Source organism: Arabidopsis lyrata, assembly GCF_000004255.2.
Source record: "Arabidopsis lyrata subsp. lyrata unplaced genomic scaffold ARALYscaffold_1, whole genome shotgun sequence".
Classification (NCBI taxonomy): domain Eukaryota; kingdom Viridiplantae; phylum Streptophyta; class Magnoliopsida; order Brassicales; family Brassicaceae; genus Arabidopsis; species Arabidopsis lyrata.
Genome location: NW_003302555.1, coordinates 1,059,585 through 1,072,052, shown reverse-complemented (window position 1 = coordinate 1,072,052; position 12,468 = coordinate 1,059,585). Strand labels below are relative to the sequence as shown.

The window sequence follows — 12,468 nt, the reverse complement described above, 5'->3', positions numbered from 1 at the left end:
CATCATTCTAATTTGTAAGTGTCTGCAGATTCAAATTCGATTATTCACTCTATTGGACTTCACTCGAATATATTGTTCTGCTTGATAGTTATGGTACATGTCAAGAAACATAATAATCTATATGAATTTGCATATCAAAAATCTTAATTTCAAGCCAAACCAACAAGCTTCTCGCTAACCTCCCACAGTTTCTTTGCCTTCTCTGCATCACTTGCTTCTTTAGAGAGCTGATTCTCAAACGAAGACGAGTTATTGTTCCAGCTCCAATACACTCCTGACTTTCCAAGACTAGGGTCACTCACAACCTACACAAATCCACCGCCTCAGTATCAATCAAGAATCTGTTATACTTGTTAGAAAGGATTTGCAATGCATACTGACCTGTGCTAGTCTTTTCCCAGCTTCCTCTTCAGATACATAACCTTTGGTGATATACTTTTGAAAAGGCGGAAAAAGAAGCCGGAACAAAGGTATGTGTTCTCTGAACAACCCTGTTGTAGCAATGCAACCAGGGTAAAGAGAGGCAAACGTGACTCCGGTTTCCTCGTGGTAACGTCTGTGAAGCTCCTGCATTGTCAACATATTGCAGACTTTGCTGTCTTTGTAAGCCTTTGCTCCATCAAACTCTCCTCCATCTATCATTGAACTGTTTTGCCCATTCAATCCAGATGCTAAGCCTCTTAGGTCACCAAGGTTTGCCTTTGGCGGAACATTTCCAGCCAAAGTATTTGTGTTTCCTGCAAGAACATAGAAAATAACATTCATTGTTTGAAACTAGCAACTATCTTGGTGGAAATGGACTTGTTATCTGTTATTTACCTGTTATAGATCCTACGATGATCATACGTTTTGATGGATAATCAGATTTTTTCAGGTCATCAAGAAGCAATCTTGAAAGAAGAAAATGTCCGAGATGGTTGGTTCCAACGCTTAGCTCAAAGCCTTCAGCTGTAAAAGATGGTTCTTTAGCAGTTGGTTGGTAAACGGCGGCATTGCAGACAAGAACATCGAGCGGTTGTTCTGTTCTCCTGAAATTGTCAACGAACTGCTTCACGCTTTCAAGCGAAGCAAGATCAAGATGCATCACAGTGTAATCTTCCTTAGACATTCCTACAGATCTCGCTGCTTTCTCGGCCTTGAGAAAGTTCCTACAAGCCATGATCACATGCCATTTCCCTGTGTCTGCTAAAGCTTTGGCTGTAGCTAAACCTAAACCTGACGAAGCTCCGGTGATCACTGCAGTGCCTTTTCTCTCAGTCTTCTTTTGCTCCGGCGATGCCTCGCTTGCCGGCGGCGTGGCTGTAACTGTTTGTGCACGAATACCGGTGGAAAATCGCGGTTTTTGTCTTCTCTGTTCCTGAAACGAAACAGAGTAAAAAACCTCAGGACATTTTCGATATCTTTCTAAGTTTTTTGAGAATTGCACATCGTACAGGGTGATTGATTTTACCTTGATGGTTAAAAGTGTGGAGATCTTGTCGGCCCTAAGATGGTTGGCAAATGAAGAACCAGTTAAAGTCGTCTCCTTTAGAGAAGCATTGAATTTGCCCTGCAAAATCACCATGGCATTGAGGTACAAATTCTTGAGAAGTTTCTCCATTTTTATGGAATAAATCATAAACAGATGACATCATTAGTAACAGTGAAAACATACCTCTTTTTGGATTGAAATGGTTGAAGGAAGAAGAGAATAAGCAGCTTGGAGAGCCATTGTTGTACGGAACTGAAGGTGCTAGAGCGTCAGAGTGTCTTCGAGTTTCGCCGATTTGAGGAGCGACAAAAGATAAGGTAGTATTGGGTTAGTGACACGTGTCTTCCAGGGTAAAGCTTTTTTCCCTTAACCAATCAGATCACTAGTTTCAGATTCTTCTTCTATCCCTCGTTTATTGGGCCTTCAGATGGGCTTTGATTTTATTGTTAACTCTCAACTGATCTGATCGTCGTTGATAAGTGAACTGTAATGAATCTGGACCGTCCAAATGTGTCGAGAATAATTTGGTGGAAGAGAGAATAAGGCGGCAAAACTTAACGGTCAATGGAGAAATTGGAGAGAGAGAACAAAACAAAAAATGAGAAGAAGAAAAAAAAAACACTTTTGGATCACAGCTCTCTTCATCTTCTGCAATTTCTAAAAGTTGCAAAATTCCAATGAAAATTTCCATTTTTGCCTCTCTTTTGTTTTTTTTTCTCTTCTCTTTCTCTTTCCTCTTCCTCCTCCGTCGTCCAGTTTCTAGACCAACTCCTCCTCCTCCTCCAGTGTCTTGTTCCTATGCCTATAACAGGTAACTTTCCCCATCATCTTTTTAACCAATCATATCGATTTGTTCGTGAAATTTGATTTGATTATCATTGATTGCAAATTATGTTTTTTCAAGGTAATTGCATTGCCAAACTTTACATAAAAAAGTAATGAAAAGAAAACATCCTTTAATTGCGCTATTATGTTAGTTTCAACTTCTAGAGACACCTTTTTGTATCCAATTATACCAAAAATTTGACTAAGTGAAAATGGAAATGATGATGAATCTTTGAATTTTTAGAATCGAATTAGAACATGAGTTAATACATATACAATCATTCTTTTCTTTTTTTTTTTGGTGGGATCATATATAATCATTCATTTACCCTCTCTTTTTTTTTTTGGTGAAGTTCATTTACCCTTTTTTATTTTATCATCTTCTTGTCATTTTCTCAATTAACTCAAATTAAGGAGGCAAAAAATTACAAATTTATATAGAACAATCCACAATTCTGTCTAGTTTAGGTAAAACGTGTTAAAATAATCACGAATTGTTTTCTATTATTAAACATTAATAAGCTCTGACCTGTACGCAACCAAATAAAACACTAAAACTTATCTGTGATCAACTTATCTCTGTATAAATCTTCCTTCTCTTTCTTTCTGTCCAATTCTCTACAGAGAAGTCTTAGCATTTTTACCATCCAATTCCAACTTTCATCATTTTTTTTGCAAAATCAATAACTTTTGTGTATTTTTCCCCAGACTAATCTCTGTTTTGATGACTAAATAATTTGGATGTAGGGTAATACCTAAATTCTTTCTTTCCATGCATTTATTTTGGTTTTTGTGACAACAACATTTCACTTAGTTTTTTTCTTTCTCTCGACATCTTTGTTCTCTTAGTTAATCTTCTTTTCTTTGAACATTTGTGTCCATCTCATGAAGTTCAGGAAGCGTAGGCAATTCTTTCCTTCTTGTTCGTCTCATCACCAAGTAATGATCTCTTCGTCATGTTCTTCTTCTCCAAACTCATATCAAATTTGAATTATATCATCGAATTGAGAGTAATCAACAACACCACTTCAATCTTGCATATACATTGTTCTTGTGTATTCCACCCGTTTCTTTAATCATCAATGTACCGTAATTGAGTGTCATTTTGGTTGTAACTTGTAAGTGAATAAAGCTCACGCAAACTCTCTGATCTTCCTAATTGAAAATCATATGTTCTGATAATGTTAAACGCAAACATATGTCTGAAAACGTGTGCAGGTAGAGGAGGATGAAGCGCGGGAAAGGCGAGAAAAAGGCAACAAAGAGCCGCGATGGCAGCGGTCAAGTAGTTCCGCTCACGTAATAGCTCAATTGGCTAAATATATGTTTTAGTGAGTATATATTGCTAGATATCATAGGGTATAATGACACACCATGTAAATATGCATGTGATTAGTTTATTAGATATATATATTTAGATCTATCATCTCATATATGAATATAAATGTTTATTAGTGAACCAGTGGTTACAGCTACGGGTATGGTTGGAACAAGATCATGGATAGGAGGGCTCTTCACACGCTCCAATAGACGTCAAGAAAAGTCAGTCGAATACACTTTGTCTCCTCTTCAGGTTAGCATATATAATCACAAGTTTCATATATCATCATAAATATAATTAAGACATTAGAAATAGTTTGTAACACTTTTGGATTTAAGTTTGTAATACTTTTGGATTTGTAATCACTCATACACATAGGAGGAAAGACTTCAAAGGCTACAAGATCGTATGGTTGTACCTTTCGACGAGACACGCCCGGATCATCAGGTAGGTGAAATTTACTTTATCATTAAGATGTTTAACAGTGAGCAAACAACATGCAGATATATTGTTTTAGCTATAAGAATTCTGTGAAATATATTTCCGCGATTAATGGCAGGAATCACTTAAAGCATTGTGGAATGTCGCGTTTCCGAATGTTAATCTCACGGGTTTAGTAACAGAACAATGGAAAGAAATGGGATGGCAAGGTCCCAATCCATCTACCGATTTCAGGTAAGATTAGATCTATACTAAACTTATTGCAAAAAAGATGTATAAGACATCTTAAGGAAAAAAACATAGTGTTGACTCATGTTTTGTTAAACCTAATGTTTGTAGGGGTTGCGGATTTATCGCTCTAGAGAATTTGCTATTTTCTGCAAGAACTTATCCGGTAAATTACTCATAAAAACGTGTTCATATATATAGTTGTTTTATGGGAACTTCTTTGCTCCACAAAATGTGTTAATACAAATAAAATTGTGAAGGTTTGTTTCCGGAGGCTATTGTTAAAACAAAGAGGCGACCGGGCAAAGTGGGAGTACCCTTTTGCGGTGGCCGGAATCAACATTTCCTTCATGTTGATCCAAATGCTCGATTTACAAAATAATCGTAAGTTTGTTAATCTATTACCATTTTATTCAGGTCATATTTCTTATTATAAGAGGATGTTTTGTATATTATCATTTCGAGATTGATTTCTCATACGATTTCAATTTGCTTTAAATTTGTGTTTTGTTTCTGTGCAGCAAAGCCAAAATGTCTTCCAGGAATGAATTTCCTCAAACTCTTAGAAGGTAAACAATAGGAATATATATATATATATATATTTTTTTGGACAAAACAATAGGAATATATATGTTCTTCTAAACTAAATAAAAATTGATTCCTAAAAGTTAGTAGTGTAGTATTACGATCGCTAAATGATCAAGAATCATATTCCAATAATGAACAGAAGACGAGAAAGCATTCGATGTACTATACTGTATAGCTTTCGCAATGATGGATGCTCAATGGCTTGCAATGCACGCTTCTTACATGGAATTCAATGTATGTCTTCTCAATCAATCTATCTTCTTTCTCTTTTCAATCTTTTTTTGAGAATTAGTTCTTAAGAATTGTGTGTGTGTATTTATCAGGAAGTATTACAGGCGACTCGGAATCAGCTAGAGAGAGAGCTTTCTTTGGATGATATTCATCGGATTCAAGATCTTCCTGCATACAATCTCTTGTTCCAATAGAATTTTTCTTTTTTTTTGTTATTTTCTTAGTTTGATTTCGATTTTTATGTTGTACATTAAACTGAATTTATGAACGAAATGAAAATGATAATCAATGAAATGAAGCAAAAAAAGATTAAAATAGAAAATGAATGATTATGAACATATGTACTGTAATATGATGCATCATTGTTTGGTAATATTGATGATGATGGTGTTGAAATTATGAAATGGTAGTGGACTTTTTGACTTTTTAACTTTTTAACTTTGAAAAATCAACTCTCTTGTCTGTCTCGAATAATGAGTTATGAAATATTTTGTCGGTTCTTTTAATACTTAAGAGTGGTTTATGGTTGATTGATTTTATATGACATAATGCAAATTATGAAATTAATGTACACGTTTTCATTTATTCTGATAAAAGATCTTCAGACCAAACTAATTACTTCGATTGTCCTTGTCGGCATGAAATCCTGCCTGACCGTTTATTTTGATAAAATTCGGTCTGATTTAAGACCTTTTGGTACCTTTATAAAACTAAGATAACGTTCTTACGTGTGCTTTGAAGGTCGTAAAAATGGATATTTTGATCTTATCCATTAAAAACAAAACTAAAGGGACATCACTTTTGAAATCTAACGTCAAGGATAAGATGCTTTATTACCACCACATTTCCAATTCCATGATTCCTATTCAATTCGAATTATCTTTTTAATCTTTTGTTTCTTTTTTACAAGTCACTTCGATAAAATAATGTGATGAAGCCTAGATCAATCCAAAACTCTACACTTTTTTACAATTATCTAGGCAGTGATCTGTTTTCTGTAAGTAACTAAAAAAAAGTTTGGCATGTCTCTATTAAATTTGGTGGAGAAACCAAACAGTACATGAAAGTCTATGAAAGTCAAACTTCCAAATCATTTTTTGTACCCACATATATTTGACATTTTTGTCACAAAAGGTCCCTCCTTTATTCATTTCAACTTGGATGATTTATAGTAAAAAATAAATTTCCGTCTAACAATTATTTTATATTTTTATATAGCTTACATATCTTTAATTAATTAGAATTACATTCGATCATATAAGATTTGTTTCAGGATCAATTTCTTATAAAAAAATGTTGTGATAAAATATCTGACTTTTTTCCTTGGCAAAATGTTGTGATTAAATTTATATTATTTCAATGTGAAAAATGTTAAAGCATATGAGTATGAATTAACATATAAATTAAAAAAAAAAACCTAAAATTGATAATTTAGTCTCACCCATTTTACTTCCGAAAAAGAAAAATTAATTAACAAGACTAGTTCGTTACATTACTATTTCAGTAACGGTACCGAGGCACACTCAAGTTCTCTCTCCACCATGTTTCAACTTATAAGAAACAATCACTCTGTTTTTAACAAGCAACATCAATTACTCTGTTTCAACAAGCAACAAACTCTATGTACGACATATACTCTCAAAGGTTAGAAGACTCAAAACGCTATTCTAAACAAAACACTGCAAAGCGAATCGCTCGATTGCGTTTTACAAAACGCAAGAGGTTCCAGAACAAAGCAAGAATTAGACTATATATGAGGAAACAAGCAAACATCATGGTGTCATCGAACCGAGTTTTAGCCACGATGAGTCATTGACATACTGCAGAAGTAGTTGAAGTCATGATGTTGGACCCTAAGCTGTTTTAGCCAAGAATCTGCAACACTATAAAGCGAAGCCAATCTCTCTTGATCATCGTGGTCCTGCGAAAGCCAAACATCGCCTTGCATCTTGTAAGTAGCCATCCCAAATGGGAGCAGAGTTATATCTTCCCCTTCCCTCCGCACCCTCTCCTTGTCCCCACCATTTTCTTCCGGTTCCATATCTATGATATAACAAAGTATTAAACCCGATGATCACACAGACTTAAAGGATAGTAGATAGAGAGAGAGAGAATCTGCACCTTGGAAAGAAGAGGAAAGAGTGTGATAAGTGAGGAAACAAGTGGATAAGTCTTTAATGGTTCTTCCCATTGGTATATGGTAAATCGGGTACCACGCTACCGACATCCAACTTGCTGGAGAAAGATCAACGCTTCTCAACGACATCAATCCAGGGTATCTTTGAGCCAATTCATTGATCTGGAATCAAATTAAAACACCATTTGTGATGCTTACTCGATTGGATCAGGTGAACAAAACGGATGTCTACATAAGGTTATATTATCTACCTTATCCATCAGAGGAACTCTGGTATAAGGAGCTGATCTCTCAAAGTATTGGAGATAAAGATAACCCAAACGATCATTTGGATGCAAGAGCGTGTTGTTTTCAAGTCCTTCCTCAGAGACACTCTCATCGCTACCTGAATCGCTAAACGGATCTCTACCCTCACATTCCCCATCTTCAGACTCTTCCCTAATCAACCCAACACCAAATATAATCAGATATCTGTGAAGTAACCCATGAGAGCAGTCATTCTTCAAGAAACTCATATATAATACACGCATTCTGCTGAACCAGAAACCACAATCTATTCTAATGATCAACGAAATCATAAGAAAGTAATAAAGATGTCAAAGTATCAATCTTTGCTATAATACAATGAAAAGACAATGGTGGATCAAACAAACCTTAATCGGATCAAGGAGGAATGAGAGGTGAAAATCTGGATGGCAGAAAGATAAGGAACATAGTATTGAACAAGAGATTCTCCATTGGTAATATGAATAGGGACGCTAGCTCCATAAGCGCTCCATTCATCATAACGATCCCACAAATCACTCAACCTGAAAAACTCAACCTTTTCTCTCTCCCATGGATGCCACAATCGATTTAGGGTTCTAATCTCCGCCTGCAAATTCCCAATTAACACCATCAAACCAAAATTGAAACAAATCAAAAAGAGAGAGAGAAAGAAACGTTCACAAACCTTGGGGAGAGATTGGGGTGGCACTAAGGGTGTTATGCAATGAAGGAATCGATCAAGATTCGATTTTTTTGTTGACCCTTTACCATTCACCATGATCGTAATTGAGAAATATTATGAAGGTTTCTTCTTCAATGGAGGAGAAGAAAGAGATGGGCTTTTAGAGAAAGAGGCACGCAAGCGAGTTATTCAGATATCTGAGCTTTGACGTTATGTATGGAGGCTGAATTTAAGGGACAAGCAAAACCAAAACCAAAACCAAAAAAGAAAAGATGGATTCTTTCAAGAAAAAAATGTATGGAGAAAACGATTACAATCGAGAAGACAGACAATGAGTAAGCAAAGATCGAATATTGTTTTCCGTTTTTTTATATATATAATGTGATTCTCTAAGAAAAAATTGAAGCCACGCGTCGAGATTTCTAATCTTGAAGTCAGATCAATCAAGAGAAGGTAAAAGAATAAAAGGTAAAGCCATAAAATGAGGGGAAAAAAAACACAGAAGAACAGAGAAACAATTCAGTAGATTTTCGAATGAAAGGAAAGAGATTTTTCCGGGAAAGTCAAAACTTTTTCTCGGGAAATTTGGTTATGAGATTGAAAAGAAAAGAAAAACGATTGCAGACGATCGTCAAACAAATGGTTTTTGTTTTTTTTTTTTACAATTGTGTCTTCTCTTCTCGATACATTTGGGTTTTTAAGATGATTAAAGAAAAAAAAAAGACAGGTATTTATAAAAGAAAAACAAAATAAAAAATCAGAGAAAAAGTAAATGAAAAAAATAGATAAAATCTTAATTAAGTTTGACCGATTTTCCTCGTCCACCACCTCACCACAGCTCATTGTCTTCTTCACGTGGATTTGTTGTTATATATAAATCCATTCATATCCAAACTTTATGTATGAATTGATCTTATATATATATATATATATATATTTTTTTTTTTCATCGATCTTATAAATTTTGTTAGTTCAATCATTTTATTAGTTATGAGTGATCAAAGTATCGTTTTTACAAATTATTTACATCAATCATATTGTATACGGAATTTAATGATTTGATATCACAAGCTAGCGGATTAAGTAACCTATTTAGCTGCTTTTAATTTGTTATCCAATTTGTAAGGAATGTAGTAAGGATGGATCATTTTAGATTCATTAATATATATATATATATATATCCCTGTTCTAAAAATCCCCGCCTACCCCCGATTACTCACCGCTTAATCGCTAGGCCCACCCTATCCGCCTCGATTAATGACTAATCCCCTAAAAAATCAGTAACCCGATTATTCTCCGCCTAATCCGATTACTTCCCGCCTAATCTTATATACCCCGATTATTTTTTAGATTGCAAGTATAAAAAAACTTTTTATTTTTGTTATTCAATCATTTGAATGGAGAGTTTATGATGTTTTACAATAACTTGTGTTCAAATTTTAATAAAAATCATAAATTTTTACAATATTGGATTAATATATTTTAAAAATATTAAAATAACCCTAAAACTAATCCCCGATTTTAATCCGATTTTCCGATTAATCGCTAGGCCCATGCCGAACGCCCGACTAGCGCCTAGCGATTTTTCAAACAAGGATATATATATATATATATATATATATATATATATATATATATATATATATATATATATATATTCATTATCATATTACTCACGGATAAAACCAAATCCTGCATTTCACCTTTTACCAAAAAAAAAAAAAATCCTGTAACTGGTATGGCTTAAATTATAATATACTATATAGTCTATATGACTATATTGCATTTGGTGAGGTGAGCGAATGTTGACTTACAAGATTATTGGTATTGAATAAAGTTGACACGAAAAAATGATGCAAAGTTATTAACTACTGACCAAATAAATAAATTAGGCGTAATTAAACAGCAGTCAGCAGCAAACACGATCATTATTTTCTACACCCATCAATTTTAAGTTTTTAACGTATTGGAAAGGTCAGTCTAATGGTAGGCTAGTATACGATGCACACGTGTAGTTATTAATTACGTTGAATATTACTCCCTCCGTTTCTTTTTACTTGTCGTTTTAGAGTTAAAATTTTGTTTCATAATTGTTGTCGTTTTAGATTTTCGATGCAAATGTTTTGTGAAAATTCCAGTTTTATCCCTACTGTTTTAATGTTTCGGCCAATGAATTTTTTTATAAAATATATTAATAAAGGGTAAAACAGAAAATTTAATGTTTTTCTTAATTTGTGTGAAAAAACCTTAACGACAACTAAAACGAAACGGAGGGAATACTTACTACTTAGTACTACTATCTAATTAGAGTAAATAGTTTATGGATTGAATATACACTACTCTAGTTCTCTAAATACGAAGCCATGTGGTAGTTCACGTGTAGACCTGCACGTGATATGTTCGTATTCTTGTGGAGTTTGTGGTCGGTCACTTAAAAAATTAAAAGGATCAAACTACACACTTTGTGGGCTTTGTAGATGGGCCATAGAAAAGGCTTTTCATAGACTTTAAAATCTTTTTAGTTTGATAAGCAACATTTAATGCAAAAATGTAACTTAGGAGTTTTGGGATTTTCTAATGTAAACTAAATAAATTAAAGAAATTAGTTACTCCAAAAAACTAAAGAAAGTGTAAACAAATTTTCTAGGAAAGTATATCCCACAATAGAGAGTTAATAGAACTTGTTTGACAAAAAAAAAAAAAAAGAGAGTTAATAGAACTTATGAGTTATTATGACACGAGAATTACGCCAATCATTGAGAAAATGGAATTCGATATTACTAGATAAGCTATCGCTGATAAATGATAATCAAGTAATTATCATGCAGGATATTGATAAGTATTTTACAGGGAAAAAAAAATGGCATGCGATTGCGAGCCAATTCAAGTTTCTCTTCTCATATAATTTGATTGGCATTTTTAGGAAAATAAATTTTCATCAACAAGAAAATGGAGGAGAAGAAGAAATTGTCAGGTCTCACTGCAATTTTTCATCTTCCTCTTGAGAGAGCCTTCTCAGCAGTTTCCATCTCTTCAAGAATCCTCGCCTTCCTCTTCGCCGGAATCGGAGCCGTCGGACCAAAACTCACATAATGACCTGAAACAGCATTCAACGCCGAGTAAATATCCCGGAAAGAAGCTTTTCCGAGAAGAGCTTTCTCTTTCCGGTACTTTGCAACCCAAGAATTCGACGCTTCTCTCAGCTCCGCCACCGCATCGGCCACATTTGGATCTGTCTTCTGCATCGAAAGCGTACTCCTAACTTTACTGATCACTGCCGACGTATCTTTAATGTACTCTTCATCTTCAGCGGCGGAAGCTGGCGCCGGAGCTAGAAACGGAATCGATTGTGTTAGAAGCGTGGATGTTGCCGCTAGGGAGAGGAAATCGCGGCGGAGGAGGTGGTTGCGACGTGGAGGAGGAAGAGGCGGGGATACGGAGGAGGCGATGATGGTCGGTTTATGCGGCGGAGGATTGGGTTTGAGAAGAGTAGCTGTCGCTGAAGCTGAAGCCATTGTCGGAACTCGGGGAAAAGGTGTAAGAGAATGAAAGAGTTTTGTTGAGCGTTAGTAAATCGGGAAAATGAGTTTGTGGGTGTTGGTTTTTTGACACGTGTCCCTTATCTTCTTATCAAGATTGTATGGTTTTTGAGGATGACACATGATGCAGAGCCAAGCAATGGACCTCACTGCCAGGTCAAGATTTTTTTGTTTTGGTTTTTATCTTACTATATTTGTTTATGGGCTTCGACATATGGGCCTTATCTTATATGGGCTTTTACAATTAAAACAAACAAAAACAAAATTTGATTGTTTTTAGATGTTCATGTGTCATCCTCAAAAACCATACAATCTTTGACCTTATCTTCTTTGATTCATGCGAAACAATTCTGATCGAGAGAGAAGAAAGACTCCATGTGATTGATAATAAGCTTTCTAATTAAATCGTCTTTCATTGGCCAAGTGTGAAAAAGGGAAAGAAAAAAAAACGAAAGCTAAGGCCTACGTGGGAACTCCGTGAACGATTTGTCAACAGAACTAAATGGGAAAGAAGCTTTAAACTCCAATCTAATTTTACACATTTATATTCATGATCTACCAACCAACCTGTCCTTTCGTTTTTTTTTATTGTGAAAACTACAAATTCAAAAACAAAACATATTAGTAAGAAATGTTTTGGATATCATGATATTCTCTAAACACATGAATATGATGATTACTCCATACAAGTGATAATAAATTTAAACATGGCCTTTACATTTCTATTTGATTATCTAT

At 34.7% G+C, this 12,468-nt stretch overlaps 4 protein-coding genes across 13 annotated transcripts; 1 reads left to right on the top strand and 3 right to left on the bottom strand.

Annotated features, from left to right (window-relative positions):
- Window positions 1-17: 17 nt before the first annotated feature.
- Window positions 18-1,887, bottom strand: LOC9328234 (protochlorophyllide reductase C, chloroplastic). The gene is made up of 5 exons (XM_002889419.2): window positions 1,655-1,887; window positions 1,451-1,549; window positions 820-1,357; window positions 382-737; window positions 18-305 (listed from the first exon to the last, which is right to left on the bottom strand). Exons 1-5 carry the CDS (start codon window positions 1,709-1,711, stop codon window positions 150-152), a joined length of 1,206 nt encoding a protein of 401 aa, XP_002889465.1. The 5' UTR covers window positions 1,712-1,887; the 3' UTR covers window positions 18-149.
- An 89-nt stretch (window positions 1,888-1,976) lies between these two features.
- On the top strand, window positions 1,977-5,427 carry LOC9325529 (ELMO domain-containing protein A). Of its 10 annotated transcripts, none has more exons than XM_021013027.1 (11): window positions 2,756-3,044; window positions 3,193-3,235; window positions 3,515-3,595; window positions 3,752-3,869; window positions 3,996-4,064; window positions 4,177-4,292; window positions 4,398-4,452; window positions 4,547-4,670; window positions 4,808-4,855; window positions 5,014-5,108; window positions 5,198-5,427. In XM_021013027.1, the coding sequence occupies exons 3-11, from the start codon at window positions 3,525-3,527 to the stop codon at window positions 5,297-5,299; spliced, it is 798 nt and encodes a 265-aa protein (XP_020868686.1). In that variant the 5' UTR covers window positions 2,756-3,044; window positions 3,193-3,235; window positions 3,515-3,524; the 3' UTR covers window positions 5,300-5,427. The 10 variants fall into 10 exon arrangements, with proteins under 10 accessions (XP_020868684.1, XP_020868688.1, XP_020868682.1 ...); XM_021013026.1 differs by having other exon boundaries at window positions 3,193-3,414; XM_021013025.1 differs by lacking the exons at window positions 2,756-3,044; window positions 3,193-3,235 and adding an exon at window positions 1,977-2,282.
- Window positions 5,428-6,633: 1,206 nt separating this feature from the next.
- On the bottom strand, window positions 6,634-8,876 carry LOC9325528. Its single transcript, XM_021014272.1, has 5 exons — window positions 8,195-8,876; window positions 7,896-8,116; window positions 7,494-7,680; window positions 7,227-7,404; window positions 6,634-7,148 (listed from the first exon to the last, which is right to left on the bottom strand). Exons 1-5 carry the CDS (start codon window positions 8,285-8,287, stop codon window positions 6,901-6,903), a joined length of 927 nt encoding a protein of 308 aa, XP_020869931.1. The 5' UTR covers window positions 8,288-8,876; the 3' UTR covers window positions 6,634-6,900.
- A 2,071-nt stretch (window positions 8,877-10,947) lies between these two features.
- LOC9328233 (photosystem II repair protein PSB27-H1, chloroplastic) lies at window positions 10,948-11,900 on the bottom strand. Its single transcript, XM_021014218.1, has one exon. It carries the CDS (start codon window positions 11,704-11,706, stop codon window positions 11,182-11,184), a length of 525 nt encoding a protein of 174 aa, XP_020869877.1. The 5' UTR covers window positions 11,707-11,900; the 3' UTR covers window positions 10,948-11,181.
- Window positions 11,901-12,468: the final 568 nt, after the last annotated feature.

Coding starts and splice junctions, on each gene's coding strand:
- LOC9328234 (XM_002889419.2), bottom strand. CDS start 1,711: ATGGCTCTCCAAGCTGCTTATTCTCTTCTTCCTTCAACCATTTCAATC. Junction 738..819: donor CATCGTAGGATCTATAACAG/GTAAATAACAGA, acceptor ATGTTCTTGCAG/GAAACACAAATACTTTGGCT. Junction 306..381: donor CTGGGAAAAGACTAGCACAG/GTCAGTATGCAT, acceptor GGATTTGTGTAG/GTTGTGAGTGACCCTAGTCT.
- LOC9328233 (XM_021014218.1), bottom strand. CDS start 11,706: ATGGCTTCAGCTTCAGCGACAGCTACTCTTCTCAAACCCAATCCTCCG.
- LOC9325528 (XM_021014272.1), bottom strand. CDS start 8,287: ATGGTGAATGGTAAAGGGTCAACAAAAAAATCGAATCTTGATCGATTC. Junction 7,681..7,895: donor TCCTCCTTGATCCGATTAAG/GTTTGTTTGATC, acceptor TGGGTTGATTAG/GGAAGAGTCTGAAGATGGGG. Junction 7,149..7,226: donor TCTTTCCTCTTCTTTCCAAG/GTGCAGATTCTC, acceptor GTTATATCATAG/ATATGGAACCGGAAGAAAAT.
- LOC9325529 (XM_021013022.1), top strand. CDS start 3,182: ATGAAGTTCAGGAAGCGTAGGCAATTCTTTCCTTCTTGTTCGTCTCAT. Junction 3,236..3,514: donor CTTGTTCGTCTCATCACCAA/GTAATGATCTCT, acceptor AAACGTGTGCAG/GTAGAGGAGGATGAAGCGCG. Junction 3,870..3,995: donor ACACTTTGTCTCCTCTTCAG/GTTAGCATATAT, acceptor TCATACACATAG/GAGGAAAGACTTCAAAGGCT.